Source organism: Numenius arquata, chromosome 5 (assembly GCF_964106895.1).
Source record: "Numenius arquata chromosome 5, bNumArq3.hap1.1, whole genome shotgun sequence".
Taxonomy (NCBI): Eukaryota; Metazoa; Chordata; class Aves; order Charadriiformes; family Scolopacidae; genus Numenius; species Numenius arquata.
The window spans coordinates 9,324,730-9,341,629 of NC_133580.1; the positions used below are offsets into that span (position 1 = coordinate 9,324,730).

Sequence of the window (16,900 nt, forward strand, 5' to 3'; positions counted from 1 at the left end):
ATTTAAACATATGCAGCTCTTCATGCAGGGTTTTCTTTTAGGCTTTTTTTTTTCCCCCTTTGTTTAAATTACACTTTGCATTAAAGAACATAACCAGTGTAAACACAGTCTGTAACACTTATAAAACAGTGCAAATTTTGTAAATTTCTGGGAGGAGGTTGAAATACATATAATGGAGGTAAAATCACTTTTTTTTCTCAGTAGAAAAATACGTATATTAAACACCTATATGTTTGGAACTTAATTTCACAAAAGAGCAAGTTATAGTCCTATACTGTGTAATAAATTAATTACTTTTCTAGATTTCCATTTTCAGTGTTAGTGTCAAATGCATAACTGCTAGAAAAAACAAGAGAAGCATGTATTATTTAGAACCTAATGACAATCTTACAGACAGTAACTGTAAGAGGGCACAGAATAAAGAACTGGGGAAAGAAGCAATGGAAAAATACCGACCTCTATGAATTATTGCACATTTGAGATCATTCTCATGGCCTTTGGGCCAATTCTGGATACTTTTAAGTCTTAGGTCAGTGTTTGTTTCCATTTGACTGTAGGGTACAATTTAGGAACCACTGCAAAATGTCAAGGATTTACTGAACTTGTTTGCTGATGAAACCACAGGCAGCTGAGTGCAGAGTGCTAACTTTTATTCATGCAATCAAAGAGAACAAAGCTAAAAACATACTGAAATACAGGCAAGGTTGCCTGCCATAAAAATATTTTTTGGGAACTTGCTCCAGCAGATCTTGCGGAGACAAAACTCCCATGTCTACTGTGTTTTCATTAAAGCCGTGCCAAAAACTGCAAAACTGGCTTCTGCCTTCATTACTTAGAGCTCTTCCCTTGAATACTGTTGTCTCCATGGTCTGACTCTGCAACCCTTAATCAACCGAGTATGGAAATCTCCATGAAACATACTGGTCCAAAGAAAATTCAACTCGCTGAGTAGTAATGCCTGATGCCGAGTACCTGTATAACACTTCTCAGCCACAAGCAGTAAGAATGCCTTCCATGAAAGATAAATGAAAATATCTTATTTGACTGATGGGATCACTCTCATAAGTAAGAAATGCAAGACCTTACCAGCTGCTTAAAAATACCACGTTTCACTAGTTGCACAGAGAGCAGAAATATTCCTGCTTCAGCCATATTTAAAAGGTACATAAACTGACAGGTAGATAAACAGAGAGAGAACTGTCTCAGGTGATTATCACTGCAATTGAAGTCAGAGTACTAGTAAACCTGAATAATTTAGCACTTAATCTCTGAATATTGCTGTAGTAATTATTTTCTATTGCTGATGATCTCAGAAAAATGTTAATTTCAAATTGTAACTACTGATTTTGGAAAAAAAAATCCTACATAAAATTACATTGCCTTCACTATAAATCTTAACAGAGCTTTAGAGGTCTTAAGAAATTTCAAATTAATGAATTAACCAACAGACAGATAAATTCATACTTAAACTGTTTAAAAAATGTTATTAAAAATCTGCAAAAAATTGTGAAATAATCTATAATTGACAGAAAAACTGTTTAAAATCCTCCTAAATATCTTCCGATATTCTAGTAAGTTAATAAAACCACATTGCTAACCATCGACTATGAATACAGCATGCCTCAGTAATAAAATGAAGAGATGCTGACGGGAGCAGGTGATTTATTCTGCAGCAACTGTTACTATGCACTTTATTGAACAAGCTTCATCTGCATGGTTTCAGCTGGTCATCTTCTAAAATGTATTTGCGAGACAATGTTACGGGGAAGGTTTCCTCCTCCTTCCTTTTGAGAATGATTCGCCCCTTGTGGTCTGTGCAGGAGATAATCATTTTCGTAGCATGATTAGAATTTCAAACTGTACTGAAGTCTATTTGAAAAACCCAACAACTTCCATGTATTTCAAATACTATTACTTAAATATGTATGGATGTTGGAGATCATATACAGTGACCTTTTATCCATCCCAGATTGTAAACCTACTGTAAAATGATGGGACATGTTTTTTTCTATTCCCCCTCCTTTTTTAAAGAAGCAATAAAACTGTACATTAAAAGACAGGAAGGACATTACTGAGTTACAAAAGAATGCCCCCTTTGTCAATAATTTGTAAACGTAAACAAAAAAGTTCAAGTAGAAAAGCAAACAAGTGTGCCGCTGCTTCAAATATGTTTTCTCACCCCATGGGGTTAGGGCAAAGTTCTTTAAAAATGTGTCTTCATGGCGGTCATGAAGCATCTCAAAAGAGTCCTGATCTTCACTACCAAATATCACTGGTGAAGCTAAGCTCCTTCGCTGATAAAGGTAGCAGTGGGTTGTTCCTGTGAAACTCTTGGGGATCCTTCACGGTATTGTTAAGAGGTAGCTGTCCATTTAGTAGTGTCAAAGGTATGTTACAGTATGTGTGATGGTTGCTTATGGAAGCTATCGGCAATGTTGCTGCTGACACATCATATTCGTATCCTCTGCAATAATGTCTCATTTGCACAGAATCTGCTTGATGGTAATCAGTTAAATCAGCCCGTGATTCTACCAACGTGGCAGAAGTGCCTGTGACGGCAAGAGAAGGTACAGTCTGGAGGTCTCCAAAAAGGCCCTGCTCTGCAGAATCCAGGACCTGATGCCGGGACACCACCTCCTTTTTCTTCCCCGGCATTTCAAAGACTAGGCGCTTCCAAAACTTAGAATTCAGTTTGCTGCTTTTTGGTCCTTTCCACTTGACCACTGAGAGAAGTTTGATGGTGTGCTTTAAAGATTCCACTTCGTGATAATTCACTTTCCCTTTTAATTCAGTACACTCAATCAAAATAACTTTGATTTCTCCACTGACTAGCATGTTATGGAGTCTGTTTTCCATCTCAAAAATACTCCATCCTCTCCTGAGAACATAGTCTGGAGTTAACACGATAATGAGTCTTCTGCTTTGTTCAACACATCTTGTGAGATCTTCAATGTAGGCTACAAATTATAGAAAGAGAGAAAGAGTAAAGAATAAAGAAGTCTATCATATCAAAACATCAGGCTTGCAATCAAGTATAACAAAATCCTATAGCTTACTGATCCACACCATTTAAGACAAGGGGCATTTCACAATATACTCCAACAAAAATAGGATCACAACATATTTCTATTTATGGAGTACATACAGAAAACTCCTTAATAACACCCTCCATTCCTCACTGGTTTTGCCTGTTCATCTCAACAGAAAGACATTTACATAATATCCTCACTGTGTAGACGCATTAGTGACTAAAAATACACAGTACACTTACTAAAAAAATATAGGTCAAGATCAATGTAATGTTTGTGTAAATTTTAACATTAACGCTGGTTATGATTAACACCACATTGAGGGAAGCACAATCTGGGAAGCAGTTCTTGTGTTTCAGATGCACGGACATGAGTGTGTATGAAGGGTGTATGAACTGTAACTTGCAAGAGCTCAAAAAGAAATCAACCCTCATCACATGCAGAACTTGTGCTATTGCATAGAAGCATCATGGTAGCTCTTTCTTCTTTAGATATGGACCACAAAAGCACAGTAACATTCTTTGTGGCTTAATGGTCTGTTTTAATATCACAAACCCGTGCTTCTATGTACCCCAAGGTATTACAGAAACTTCACAAGTGACAGGAATAGATGGAAAATTTAAACATATTGGAGGTGTTTATTTGTTGAGACATCAGTGACAAAGAAAATAGTATTGTTCTTTTATTCATGCATGCCAAGTAGTTGCAAATGATCAGTGTAAGCAGAAATGCCAGCCCCATCGTTAGCTCCATGATGTCAGCTTATTGAACTACGAAGTATTCTTGAAGTTGAACTTAGATCCCTGAGTTTCACTTGTTGCAGGGATGGTAGGGAAGAGAAGCCAATTACGCTGGTCTGACATGGAACAGGATGGGAAAGAGATCTACTTACAGACCTGATCCAAAACCCATTCAAATGAACAGACTTCAACAAATTTCAAAGGGTTTTGGGTCAAGACCAGAAAAATGAAATCACTTGGAAAAAACCCCACTAAGGTCAGAGAAGTGTTCATCGGTTGCATAGCACTGTGATTGCGAACTTAGAGACAGGACATAATTTTATTTTTAAACTGCGGGAACCTCTTGACCATGCTACTCAGAATGTGCCGCCTGACAACAGCGGGGAAGCATGTGTTATAAATGAAGACTTGGACACAAGAGCTGCACAGAACAGATCTTTACTCAGCACAGGGCAGGGCCTCTCTTACACACACTGCCCTCTAGCAGGAACAACGATTACAAATAACATCATTAATCAACATCTGTTACTGCAAGACTCATTTTTATAGTCCCAAGCACTGTACCACAGCATGCTTATTCACACCACTTCCAGTAAAGTAAATAGCTACAAAATAGGCCAATAGGAACATTCTAAAATAGCTTATTTTCTTGAGACTGAAGGCATAGTTAGCATCAAATCTGCCTTTACCGATGTTTTATTTCACCACTTAGCAGCAAGAAGAATTTCTTTCACAAATGGAAAAAAGAGGCAATTGCAAACATCCCACAGACACACAAAAATTTAAGACATACACATACATTACAAACGTCTATGCAACAATCCTGACTTTTAGTTAATGTTTTATGACTCTTTAATCATGCAGCATTTACAGTTTGGTTTTTTTTCCCTTAAAATATTTTATGAGGAAAACCCCCACATTGCTCTGTGTAAAATAGTTACTCATTAATGAAAAAAAATTCAACATTAAAATCCATGGGAGAGGCAGCGGAGAGGGGAGAGAATCAGCAACAATGAGAAAATGATAAGCAGAACTGGTGAAACAAAACTTAAGGAAAGGTAGAAATGTTCAATACAATGGAAAGAGATTATCCCAATGTATCAACAGCTCAGACTCTTCATTTTCTTCCTTTCTTTCTGCTCCCAAAAAGAAAGAATTTAGGTGGGAAGCTTCATCATTAGAGGTTGAATCTGCAAGATACAGTAAAACAACAAACTATCATGCATCTTTCCCGAGACATATTCATCCCTCCTTCAAACAACTCAGAACACTGCTATGTACAAGACAATTCTCTGCAGGACACAATACCGGTCAGTACCGCATATCCAGGTTAGTGCTAGGCACAGCCATGCATATCCTATATGCATCCAGTTAAAAACCAAACAAATAAAAAAAAACAACAAAAAATCCCCAAAAATCACTCCACTTTCATCTCTTCAAATATACAGCAGCAATAATTTCAATAGCAACAACCCAGCAATAATCCATTATACCATCTCAATCAAAAACTCACCAGACTTTGCTTTAGTAAAATGGGGAATGAGGTGTGAAGACGACAAGAAAAATTCCCTATTTTCTCAGATGGATAATTCTCCCCTCTGTGTCTCTCCCATACCTGGGCATGTCCATTTACTGCATATTGCAGTAAATTAGAGCTCTTCCTACAAACAGCTACACAGACACCCTCACAAATGACCACTAGGTGCTCCTTCAGTTCCAAGTTTGCAGCTGCTTCACTGATAGACATGGCCAATGTAAAGGGGGTCTGTTGGTGCACTGACGATAAAATACACTGTATTATAGGAAACTGGAAACCCAAATGAAAACACATTTTCCAGCCATCTGGTCCAGAAGTACTTAGCACTCCCAGTAACTTCAGCTTGGGACTACTACTAAAGGTAGGGGACAACCTCCCCGAAGCACGTGGTTCCATTTGGTGCACTCTACAATATGTCCAATGTGCACAACTTAAATATTTCTGCGAGGAAAAGCATGGGGGGACATATTCCAGTCTGTAGAAATTCAAGCTTTATTTTTTCCAGTGGCACCAGACTGGCTGCATAAACCTATGAGTTGCTAAGTCACTCACCCTCCTCTCACTTCAGAATTTGAGGCTGCTCAAAACACCGCAGGTTGAGTTGTCTGTCTTAAGTGTTCAGTCCATTAGAAGGTATTAAATCCAAGCAATCTATATTGCAATGTAGGATGGAGAAAAGGTTGTTTTCGCCTTTCCAGAGAGCTAAGAAGTAAGTGTCAGGCAATGTCTTTCTTTCACTTTCAAGAAATAAACTGAGCATGGATTTCAGGAATGACATCACCAACTGTAAGATTCTAGACTGACATATTTCCATCAGATAAATATAATTTTGCTGAAACGTCACTTTTGCTGCAGGAGGTGTCAACTTCAATGACATTTCATTGTGAGGAGAGAAAAAAAATCATCTTGACAAAATCAGTTTGGAATTACTCATTTTTAATTCCCAGACATTTTATTTTATCATAAACTGGAACGTAAAAATAAAATGTCAGCATTAGAATTAACCCATTTGATTTTATTGAAAAAGATCGTTTTAAATTTTGACCCTTTTTTCCTGTCCCTTGATAAACCATTTTGCAATATGGCACAAAACCATTTTCAAAATGTTAGCATTTCCCATAGGTCAAAAAATGTAGAATTGCGAGTAGCTCTATCAGTAACTTACTTGCATCGCGTCCAGTGCAATGCTCAAGAAGGTACGGACAGCAAGAACTTTCAGACCCATAAACAAATGCAGTTTTTGCACGGTTGCCCTTTAGTAATGAAGACAGATCATCTGACAGCAAATATGTGCTCACCAAACACTGTCAACACGTAACGATGCTGAACTGTAGTTTGAAGCACTGAAGAAGAGAAATCCAAGACACGCATCCAATTTGCAATTAAATCATGCATAACTGCCTACTGAATCTTGAATGAGCTACACTAACCACAGGCTGGAAGGAAACCCAGACAACCTAATATGCAAGCAGACTAAGAGCAAGGAAATTAATGAACACCACGGACACAGAGTTGCTTACACAAAGAAATTACTGACTAACCACATTCAGATGATTTGCAGAAGCAGTTGAGGGAGAGGGAAAGAACACCAGAAATCATGTAAGTCCTACAGATATTTTTGGGAAGCATGGTCTGCAGAACCACAATAACCAAAGAGTATCTACCATCAACCCCACACTGGCTGGTTCCTGGCACTCTGAAAATAACCAGCCTTTCTGTGTTTGGCAATGTGACTATCACTTGAGAAAGTTATTTATAGAAGAATAATTCAGTCCTGGTTTCCTAACTGTATAGTTCCCAAACCCTAACTCTGATTACTTTATTGTAACAAAAACGATTGCATGTCTTGCTTTTCCTATTTATTAAATATCTGTTGCTTCCGTTAGCTCAGAACAGAACAGCAATGCTGTTGGAACTGCTGAAACACAGAGTGGAGGGAGGGCCCCTCCTCAAAGAGAACCCAATCCCAGTACAAGCTAAGGGACAGCTGATGAATTCAACAAAAAGAAACAAATCATGCAGATCAGCACCACACGTAGCCCTCTCAGCATAGCCCTCCCTTAGCCATTGTCAGACTTTCCGTATTTGGCATGGCAAAGGAAGGAGGGATTAAGGAAAAGGAAAAGATGGTAGCTCTGGGGATGTGATCTTGCAGAGTGAAGGGTCTGAAGTGGATGATTTTGGTGAAATTGTTCTGGTGACAGATGTTGGAATCAAATTTCTGGATATTTAGAATCAAAGATTCATAGACTCATACAGGTTAGAAGGGGGCTCTGGAGGTCTCCAGGTCAACACACTGCCCAAAGCAGGACCGGCTAAGATTGCTCAGGGCATTGTCCAGTACAGTTCTGTAGACCTCCAAGATTGGAGGTTTCTTCTCAGTGTCTCTGGGTTCTGTTCCAGTGTCTGACCACCCTCATGGTGAGGAAAATTTTCCAAATGTTTAAATGGAATTTTCAGTATTGCAACTCATACCTGTGGCCTCCTGTTCAACAACTGTGCACCCTGGAGAAGAGCCTGTCTCCATCTTTGTGCTTTCCACTGGAAAGACAACAATAGTATTCCTCCCTGGTTTTGTCTTTGTTGGCCTTTTCTTCAAGAAACACAGTTCTTTTGGGCTCTCCACTTGTACTATGTGCTCCAGCTCCCTGACCACCTTGAAGGCCTTCAGTGGACTGCTACAGAGTAGTCAGTCTTTCTGGCTTTTGTTCATATTTTTTCCACTTTCAACTGTCATTTCTCTGTATCCCTGCCATGCCTGCAGGGCTATGTATCCCTGCTATGCCTAAGTGCAAGATTCATACAGAGTAGACAACCAGGGACTTGTGAAAGGAGTTTGTGGAGCTGGGTACTCTATTCCCATTCCACATAAATGGTGTCCCATACCTAATTAAGGCTCCTTGGGAACTCCAGGCACACAGTCCAACTGGGTTTTCTTCATCCAGGAACCCAGGAAGCTGGAATTCACCCAGCAAAACCCACAGAGTCGGGCAGACAAAACTACAAAGTGCCAGAACTGCAATATTGTCTGTTGGGCACTTTTTATCACATGCCTTAGGTGCTCTCCTGTTGTGCTGACAACCTCTCATTTTTCAGGTAAAAGCAAAGATTTTTATTCCATCACCGTTATTCTTTTCAGTGCCTGATCTCTTTACCCTGGACTGAGCTGGAGTGAATTGCTGATGTTTTTTCAATCCTGTCAAGATCAAATACACATATGCTTAGAGAGCAACTAGATGATGCTCTAATAGATTTGTATTGCTGGTATTAAAAATCCAACTTGACAGTTTTGACCTCTTTGCTTTCAGGGTTTAAAATAATTTGCAGAAACCATGTGAGAAAAATATCTTCCTCCAATATAGTCCCAATTTTAGAAGAGTCAAGTGCAAATAGAGCTTTCTCTGTAGACACATCATCCTTAGCAAGACAGAAAATGGCTTGGGTAAAAACATAATTATTCCCCCCCCAAGTATTCAGTCTCCAGTCTCCTCAGGTCTCCTAACACTGAATTAAAAAGCTCACAGGGCTTCAGAGTCTGCTTGCTGTGGGAAAGGGTTTGTTAAAAAAGCCCTGAAAACTAATAGGGTGGAAAAAATGATAACTGCTGAGAAACTTTAGTAACAAGTGCAACTGTATCTTAGGGATCACAGTCTCCTTATACAGGCTAACATGTTCAATTATCTAGGCAGAAAGGTATATATGTGCTGTCAGCTTCGACAGAATGAAGAACGCTCACTCTGTTAAGACCAAACAATATTCCTTAAGAAAGAATAGCTGCTATAGTACTTCCTATAACATGCAACTAAAATCCTGGCTCACAAACTTAGCCTTGCTGCTGCTTACACAGCACGCTGCATGTCACACCTCTCTGCTGTGTCGCCCCTCTTTTCTTCCACCCTGCATGGCCACGTGGGCTTCTGCATGAGTGAGAGCAGAGAAGTGGTGGGTGCTGGAGCCCCAATTCTACCTTGTGAGTTTGGGGAGCCGGGTCCATCTGTGCTGCTCTCAGGCAGCTCCAACAGTCACCGCAAAGGTCCTCGCTGGCCGCTGTGTGATGGGCACCACCGAGGCCCTCGACATCCTTCACAGTGACTCTCCCATGAGGACAAAACGCTCCATTGGGATAAAGTTTTTATCCTGGCAGGGCACAGAAACCAACACCTACTGCAAAACATGACTCAGCCCCGTCTGACCTGAACTCTGGATACCAGTGATCTGCTTCCCAACAGTGAAGAGGTGGCCTCGGTCCCCACAGCCTTTACCTCTGCCCTCCTAAGGAGAGAAACAGTTGCTGCCTGAGCATCCCTGAAACAGATGGTCCTCAGCGCAGAGCCGAAATGCAGAGCTTGGATGTGCAGTGCGGAGGAGCTCGCTGCTGGGTGAGCACATCCAAGCTAAGTCACATCTGGCTGTTATCTCTCCCTTGGCTGCGCAGGGACATGCAGAGCCTATCACAGCTTTTCCCCAGAGGTTAGACACAAACCAGCTGGACAAAAACATAATCAAACTTGTCCCTGATTTTTCCTGAAGTCAGCTTTTTAGTTTGTTCAGAAAAGTGTGTAAGAAAGTTAATGAAATACTATTTAACAAATCTATTTTTTGCTTGCTCTCAAATCCAAGTAGCAGCTGTATGTACTGCTTCATGCCAGGAAGCAACCACAATAATGCACACCCTCCTGTGGCAGCACCTTAAAATTGCAGAGATTATATGAAACAACCAGCCTTACAAAACACACCTTATTTGCTCTACTAGTGGAATGGCACACATTTAAGTACACAAGATATAGAAGGAAACACATCAGAATGGAGAGTGGGAAAACATTACATTACACTGAAAGTCATTTACACCAAAAGACAAGGAAATGCAGTACATGCGAGAAGACATATTTCCTAAAATAAAAAAGATAACTGTAATCAAACCCTTATTTTTCTATAGAAATCTATCCTGAAGAGCTATATATTTTGTCTTATCTGCCACTTTTTGAGACAGACATTCTTATGTTTACCTCTGAAGTTTCTAGCAGGTCCATACCACATCCCACTGCCTGCTCTCTTCACTCAGCACTGCAAGTCCTTGTAGGACTGGTGAGCATTAGGCAGAACACAGCCACGTTCCACTTCTCCAGCGCACATGGAGAGCTTATAAATACAGGACTCTTGAGTCTTCCCTCCTTCCCCATCACCTCTCCCTCCCTCTTGCCCCCTCAAAATAAAGTGCCTTCCCCCATATCTTTTTCAAAGCTAAAGCATGCAAATCACACTCATTTCAGCTCCACATTTTATTCTGCATTGTCATTATATCTGATTAAGCGTTCTTGAAGCTCCATGTGTTAGAATCAGGCCCTTTCATAATACTGAACAAGTGAGTTTGAGAGGAAAAAAAGAGGTATTAAATCTGTGAATGTTCATAAATGAGAACTGACATTTTCAGGTACCCTACATTTTCAGGAGAGGTTTAATGAATACCCAAAGCGATGACAAGTATTTGCTGAGTGTCTGACTGACAAAAATAGACAAAATAAAATTGCTGGCTGGTACAGCAATTGGAAAGAAGAATCTCATTTCAGATTAATCTGTGCTTCACTATAGTTATCGTTGAAGGGCTAGCTTTAAACTCTTCAATTTACTTGTATAATTGCTATGTTAACTCTGCTAATATTGTTGGATATGAAACAACTATTTACAACAGTTCTCTGATTTTTAACACAAAAAGATGTATTTTGTCTTAATAATATCTAAAAATTCAGTACTACTTGCTTGTGCAGTCAGAAATAAGAAGGCTATGAGCCAAGTCCCCTTCTGGAATATGTCAGTAAGGGAGCAAAATTCACACCTTGCAAGGGCAGGGTAAAAGGAACGGGGAAAGCAGCTCTAATCTAGGAGCTGCAAATGCACGTGATAAATTCAAGCCACTACATGGGACTTTGCATGATCTCTGACTAGGCTCTGACTCTTGTTTCCCAACAGTACAGGATTCAGAGCTCTGTTTCCAGCTCCCTCAAATGTCAGAGAAGAAGTAGGCTCCAGCTTCTGGGGCAGGCACTGGGGTTTGGCAGCAGTTGCAAGCCTTTTGGCAGGCAGGTTGCTAATGCAGCCGTGTTCTAGCTGTTCCGTGTTTGGGGACATCTGTTCCAGCACAGCCACTGCTTTGTTTTCTTATTCATATTTTCTATACAGTAGCATATACAGAGAGGGGTTCATATTCTCTTCTTACGTTTTTCATGAGAGTGATTTGTAGACAGAATTCATTTTAAAAGCTTATTTTTCACAAGGGTAGCATTTCAAATAAATGTGATATTAAAGCAAACATACTGTGCATTCAAAATTCATCAACATGATGCTTATGATTCATGGTCTTTTTTGACTTGTACAAAAATGAATCTGGAAGAAGAGATGCCATAACTACAGCTAGGAAGGCATTAACTGTTGGTACAGACATCCAAAGGTGCTGCTGAATCTTCAGACATAGCAGCAGAATTAATTTGAAATGGACAACTGTAATTCACCGTCACCATGGAAAACAGCATCGGATCACTGGGCTGTACATAGTCCTCTGAAGAATTATTATTACTTACACAATACCAATTGCTTACACAATACCAACACTGTTCAGAAATGCAACACTTCGTCAAAACTCTAATGAAAAAATTGCACCTATACCATTAACTGGGAAACTATTGTAGCAACCTATGAGAATACAAAGTTAGGAAAAAACCAAAAGACAATGGGAAAGATGACTTTTACCTGTAAAGCTCCTGTAGACAAACAAACAATTAGTGGAAAAAAATAATAATTTCATTTTCAATGATAAAACAGAGACTACAAAATCTTTTTTGGAAGTTTCCTGCCTAACTACCTGTATCTGATGTAGAGATTTTGGACTATAGTATTGCTTGCAGTGCTGCAGCCTTCCCTGTAGGAAGGTCCAGCTCCTGCCTCCACTGAAACCAATGGCAGCTCCCTCTGATTTCAGTGGTGCAGGAACAAGCTCTAACCTGGAGCTCGAATTTGCAGCACTGAGGAAACTTTTCCAATCCTCACAACTACTTCACGAAGACAGGTTTCCCATATGTAGTACTAATTGTACAGTCCAGGTCTTTATGACACATCAGAGACAATTAAAACTGAAAGGTGAGAAATACTTACTTCCACTAGGGATCAGGTCCCTATCCGGAATGAAGAGCTTATAACCATAGTGCTTTTCTAGAACATCTGGCAGAATTTCAAGTGCAAACTGCTCCTCTTCATTATTATCACAATCTAATGCATCAGGATCCACTTTGGTGTATGAAAGATACGCATCATATTCTTTATTGTCTGTAAGAAAACAAATTCATGTTCAGCCTGCTGTTTGCAAGAGCACTATAAGGAAAGTACTAGGAAATCGTATTATTCCTGGAAACGATTAAGCATTTCCCAACAAAACTGGGACTTGTCACAGGAACATAGAATCCGGCTTCCACAGAGAAATATTCAGATCCAGACGAACAATACCCGTTCAGTTTTATTCTGCATGTTGAGCTACTTAGTAACTTTGCTTCATGTGGTCAGTGTGCACATTTCACATCTGAAAAGATCACGGGCAAAACTTTGATGCAAATACTAAAGCTGGAACTTTTTATTTCAATCCTTTACATATTGCTAATAGAAATCTTTCTATTACAGAACCACAGAATCACAGAATATTTTTGGTTGGATGGAACCTTTGAGATCATCGAGTCCAACCACCAAAAACAAACAAAAAAAAAAAACAAAAACAAAAAATCCCAGAACACCAAACACCAAAACCAAACCAAAACAAACACCCACAACCCCACTCACAATCAGACACAAACCAACAATCTCGGGCACTAGAGCATGCCCTGAAGGGCCACGTCTACACGTTCCTTAAATACCTCCAGGGATGGCGACTCCACCACCTCCCTGGGCAGGCCATTCCAGGGCCTGACCACCCGCTCAGTAAAGTAATTCTTCCTAATATCTAATCTAATCCTCCCCTGCCACAACTTCAGACCATTTCCTCTGCTCCTGTCATTATTCCCTTGGGAGAAGAGGCCAACACCCACCTCTCTACAACCTCCTTTCAGGTAGGTGTAGAGGGCAATGAGGTCCCCCCTCAGCCTCCTCTTCTCCAAACTAAACATGCCCAGTTCCCTCAGCCTCTCCTCATATGATTTGTTCTCTAGACCCCTCACCAGCTTGGTGGCTCTCCTCTGGACATGCTCCAGCAGCTCAATGTCCTTCTTGTAGTGAGGGGCCCAGAACTGAACACAGCACTCGAGGTGAGGCACCACCAGGGCCGAGTACAGAGGCACGATCACTTCCCTACTCCTGCTGGCCACGCTATTCCTGATACAGGCCAGGATGCCGTTGGCCTTCTTGGCCACCTGGGCACACTGCTGGCTCATGTTAAGCCGGCTGTCCACCAGCACCCCCAGGTCCTTTTCAGCTGGGCAGCTTTCCAGCCATTCTTCCCCAAGCCTGTAGCATTGCCTGGGGTTGTTAATTACTATGTCCCAAGAGTGTTATGATTATGCGAAAGTTTTGAGCCTGGAAAAGTTTTTGAGCCTGGAAAGTTTGGAACGTGTTGAACACGGAAAACTTCCTTGCACAAGTAATTGTGAGAGAATACATGACTTAACTCAATTGAATACTGATTATGCAGAAAAGAATGACAAACAGTCCAAAGCATTTCTTCAAAAATTCTTGTAGTTTTTAAAACTAGTATCATAATTTTAGAGGTCACTCGATCCAGGACATTTTAAATAATTAGGGCTCACAGTATGAGAGAGAGAAATACCTCCAAGAGCAAATGGAGCCCAGGGCGAGACTTGCCTCTCCATTCTGCCTGCAGCTCAGGGGTGGAGGCAAAGCCTCATCAAAAGGTAGGCAGGCAGTGGGTGACAGAGGGGACCCAGGCAACGCCACATGAGGACAGTGGGCCTGCAAGACAGTGGTTTGGCTCGAAAGGGCAACACACCTCCTCCCCCTCCTTCACAGCACCGGGGCTTGTCTCCAGCTCTCTGCATCCAAAACACAGAGCTAAGAGCTGGTGACTGTGCCAGGAACAGAAGTGGCACCACTACTGAGCTTGGGATCCACGCTGGGATCAGACTGCCTTGGTGATATTTTTATTTGCTATTCCTCTGCAGTAATGGAAAACAGTATATTGAAAAAGTCAACCTTCAGCAACTCAGTCTCCAGGGAAGAGCACAGCTGCCATTATTTACAGAAAATGAAAAATCAAATAGTTAATGTTGTGAAGACAAAACCACATGAATGGAGGATTGCTGAGTACCAATTATTGAATAGCGCACATGGAAGATAATGAAAACAGTTAAAAATCATCAATATACTCTTAGAAAAAGAAAAAATAGCTAATCATAATACAATACATTCCTTGAAGACTTTGAAATGATGGTTAATTTTTTATAATTTTAACACAAAGCCAGACCCACGAGGGTCAGAGCTACAGACATAGCATGAAAATAATTATATTTTTGTAAAAGGCAATTTGCCTAGTGTCACCATAGCTGTACAGGAGGATGTCCACCTGGCTTGCTGATATTTCTCTGAAATCAACAGCATACAAAAATAGTCGTTACTGATGGAAAGATGACAGAACATCACATAGCAAAGAAATAAAGGCCAGTCAGCTTTGGAGGCCTGTCCAAAATCTGCTACCCTGTCCGTAATGAAGCCTGCCAAAATCTTTTAAGAGAAGCCAGCCACCAAGCGATCCAGGAGGCAAACATCCCTGCAAACATTTGAGAGCTCTGCAAAGGCAGCAAAGCAAGCCCCAGAGCACTGACATGCCTGGTAACAAAGCAGCATGAAGGCGCCTCAGGGACTGTGTGCAAGCTGTTCCCGAGCCTCCTTACAACTGCCCTCTCCAGTCACCTCTTGTCACGATAGAAGTAAGCAAGACATGGACAGAACTAGTTTCCTCGGGCTCTTGTGAGTCTGTACGCTTGTGTTGCATCTCTACAGTCTCGACTCCCTCTTCACAAGCTTCAAATACACCGGACACAGCAGAAGGACCTATCCATGCACACCCACCATGGTGCCTTGGCTCTGCGTGTCTTGGCTGCAGCACGGTCTGGAGCCATTTTCTAAATGTCTTCCCTTAATCCTCAGTATCATTTTCTCTAAAAACAATACTACACACAACACAGGAAGTGAATGCATCCAACACTGCTTACATAGGATATTTTTAGAAATAGGAAGAGAGCAAATCTGTTGAGTTCCAAATCTTCTTTTTTAAAGAAATACATGTATAAATGGAAAATGACCCTGCAATTGCATCTATACAGCTGACTGCTGATGGGAGCTCTGTATGTTCCCACTATAGCCTACATAAGCAGAAAGAAATATCCCCATATACGCTTTGACTTCAGTAACGTTCTGCCTTCATCTTTCATTCTGCAGGTTCAGAATGAGACACAAAGCTGCAATAATTCTAAAATCATGCACTGGAAAAATAAAAGGTTGTTTTCAGAATTAACATGCACACAAAATCCCCTATGTACTCAAGGGGCTTCCTCTAAACAACTAGAAAATAATATTGTTTCATAAATTAAAAAGTGATTGAACCAAGGAAGTTACATGAATAAAAATGCAGCAGCTTCACACTGAAAAGACAAGATAAATGAATCAAAAGCAAACTGGAGGAAGCTACCAACTTTGGGTCACTTTTTATTGGTGTGAACCAGGGATGTTATGCTGGTATAATCCCAAAGTGTTAAAGGTAAATTACTTCCAGAACCACATAATCTCACCCTTCTCTTTCTCCTAGGTATCAGCATAAATATTGTGCAGTATTGTATAGTATGAAAAAGGCATAATTTTAGGTTTTCCCACTCACACATGAAGATCAAGAAAGGGAGTTTCCTGACCTCTATTTGTGCTATTTATCATTCCACATTCTAAAATCCCCTGGATATCATTCCACACGTTCTCCAAAATTCCTATGGATTTCATTGTAGTGTAACATTTTCACACCATATCTACCATATCTATCACTCAGTGTTAAAAAGAAACATTTATTATTTTGATAACAGTAATGCTAACTGCAGAAAGTAGTATGTCTGTGCAACTGCACACTGTTTTGGCACAACAGGGGAAACGTGTTCCCTGCTCTTTTTTCGAATATATTATTGTTTCTTGATATACCATTCCAGATTGCCTGCACAATTCCTAAGTGTTACAATGGGCTATAAAAAGTACCTGTACTTTGTACTGTGAATACTGTACTACAGATCTTTAGCAGATACTATATATATGCATATTAATAACATATTAGTTATGCTATAATAGAAGTGTTAAGAATATGATAATAGGATTTAAAACACTTGAATTTAGTTTAGCTGTGTTTACTCCAGCTTCCTAGAAGCAGGAATGTTCTATATTCAGGAGAATTAAAGCTTCAATTTAAAAATACATGTTTAGCTTTAGGCACTGAACGGAATATGTGCTAGTGAGAGAGAAAGGTATGGGGGGAAGGACACTGAAAAACAGCCTAGTTTACTCCTAAACATACTCTCCAGGCAAGCTGTACGTTTCCACTAAGTTGTTTACAGTCTCACAATTAACTG

General features: G+C 40.3%; 1 protein-coding gene across 1 annotated transcript in view; it reads right to left on the reverse strand.

Moving 5' to 3' along the window:
- Positions 1-2,259: 2,259 nt before the first annotated feature.
- Positions 2,260-16,900, reverse strand: part of IL1RAPL2 (interleukin 1 receptor accessory protein like 2) — a 376,805-nt gene continuing 362,164 nt past the window's right edge. Inside the window, exons 9-10 of the mRNA XM_074147867.1 lie at positions 12,453-12,623; positions 2,260-2,957 (exon numbers count right to left, since the gene is read on the reverse strand). Coding sequence (XP_074003968.1) covers positions 2,260-2,957; positions 12,453-12,623 — 869 coding nt within the window. The remainder of the gene's footprint in view (positions 2,958-12,452; positions 12,624-16,900) is intronic.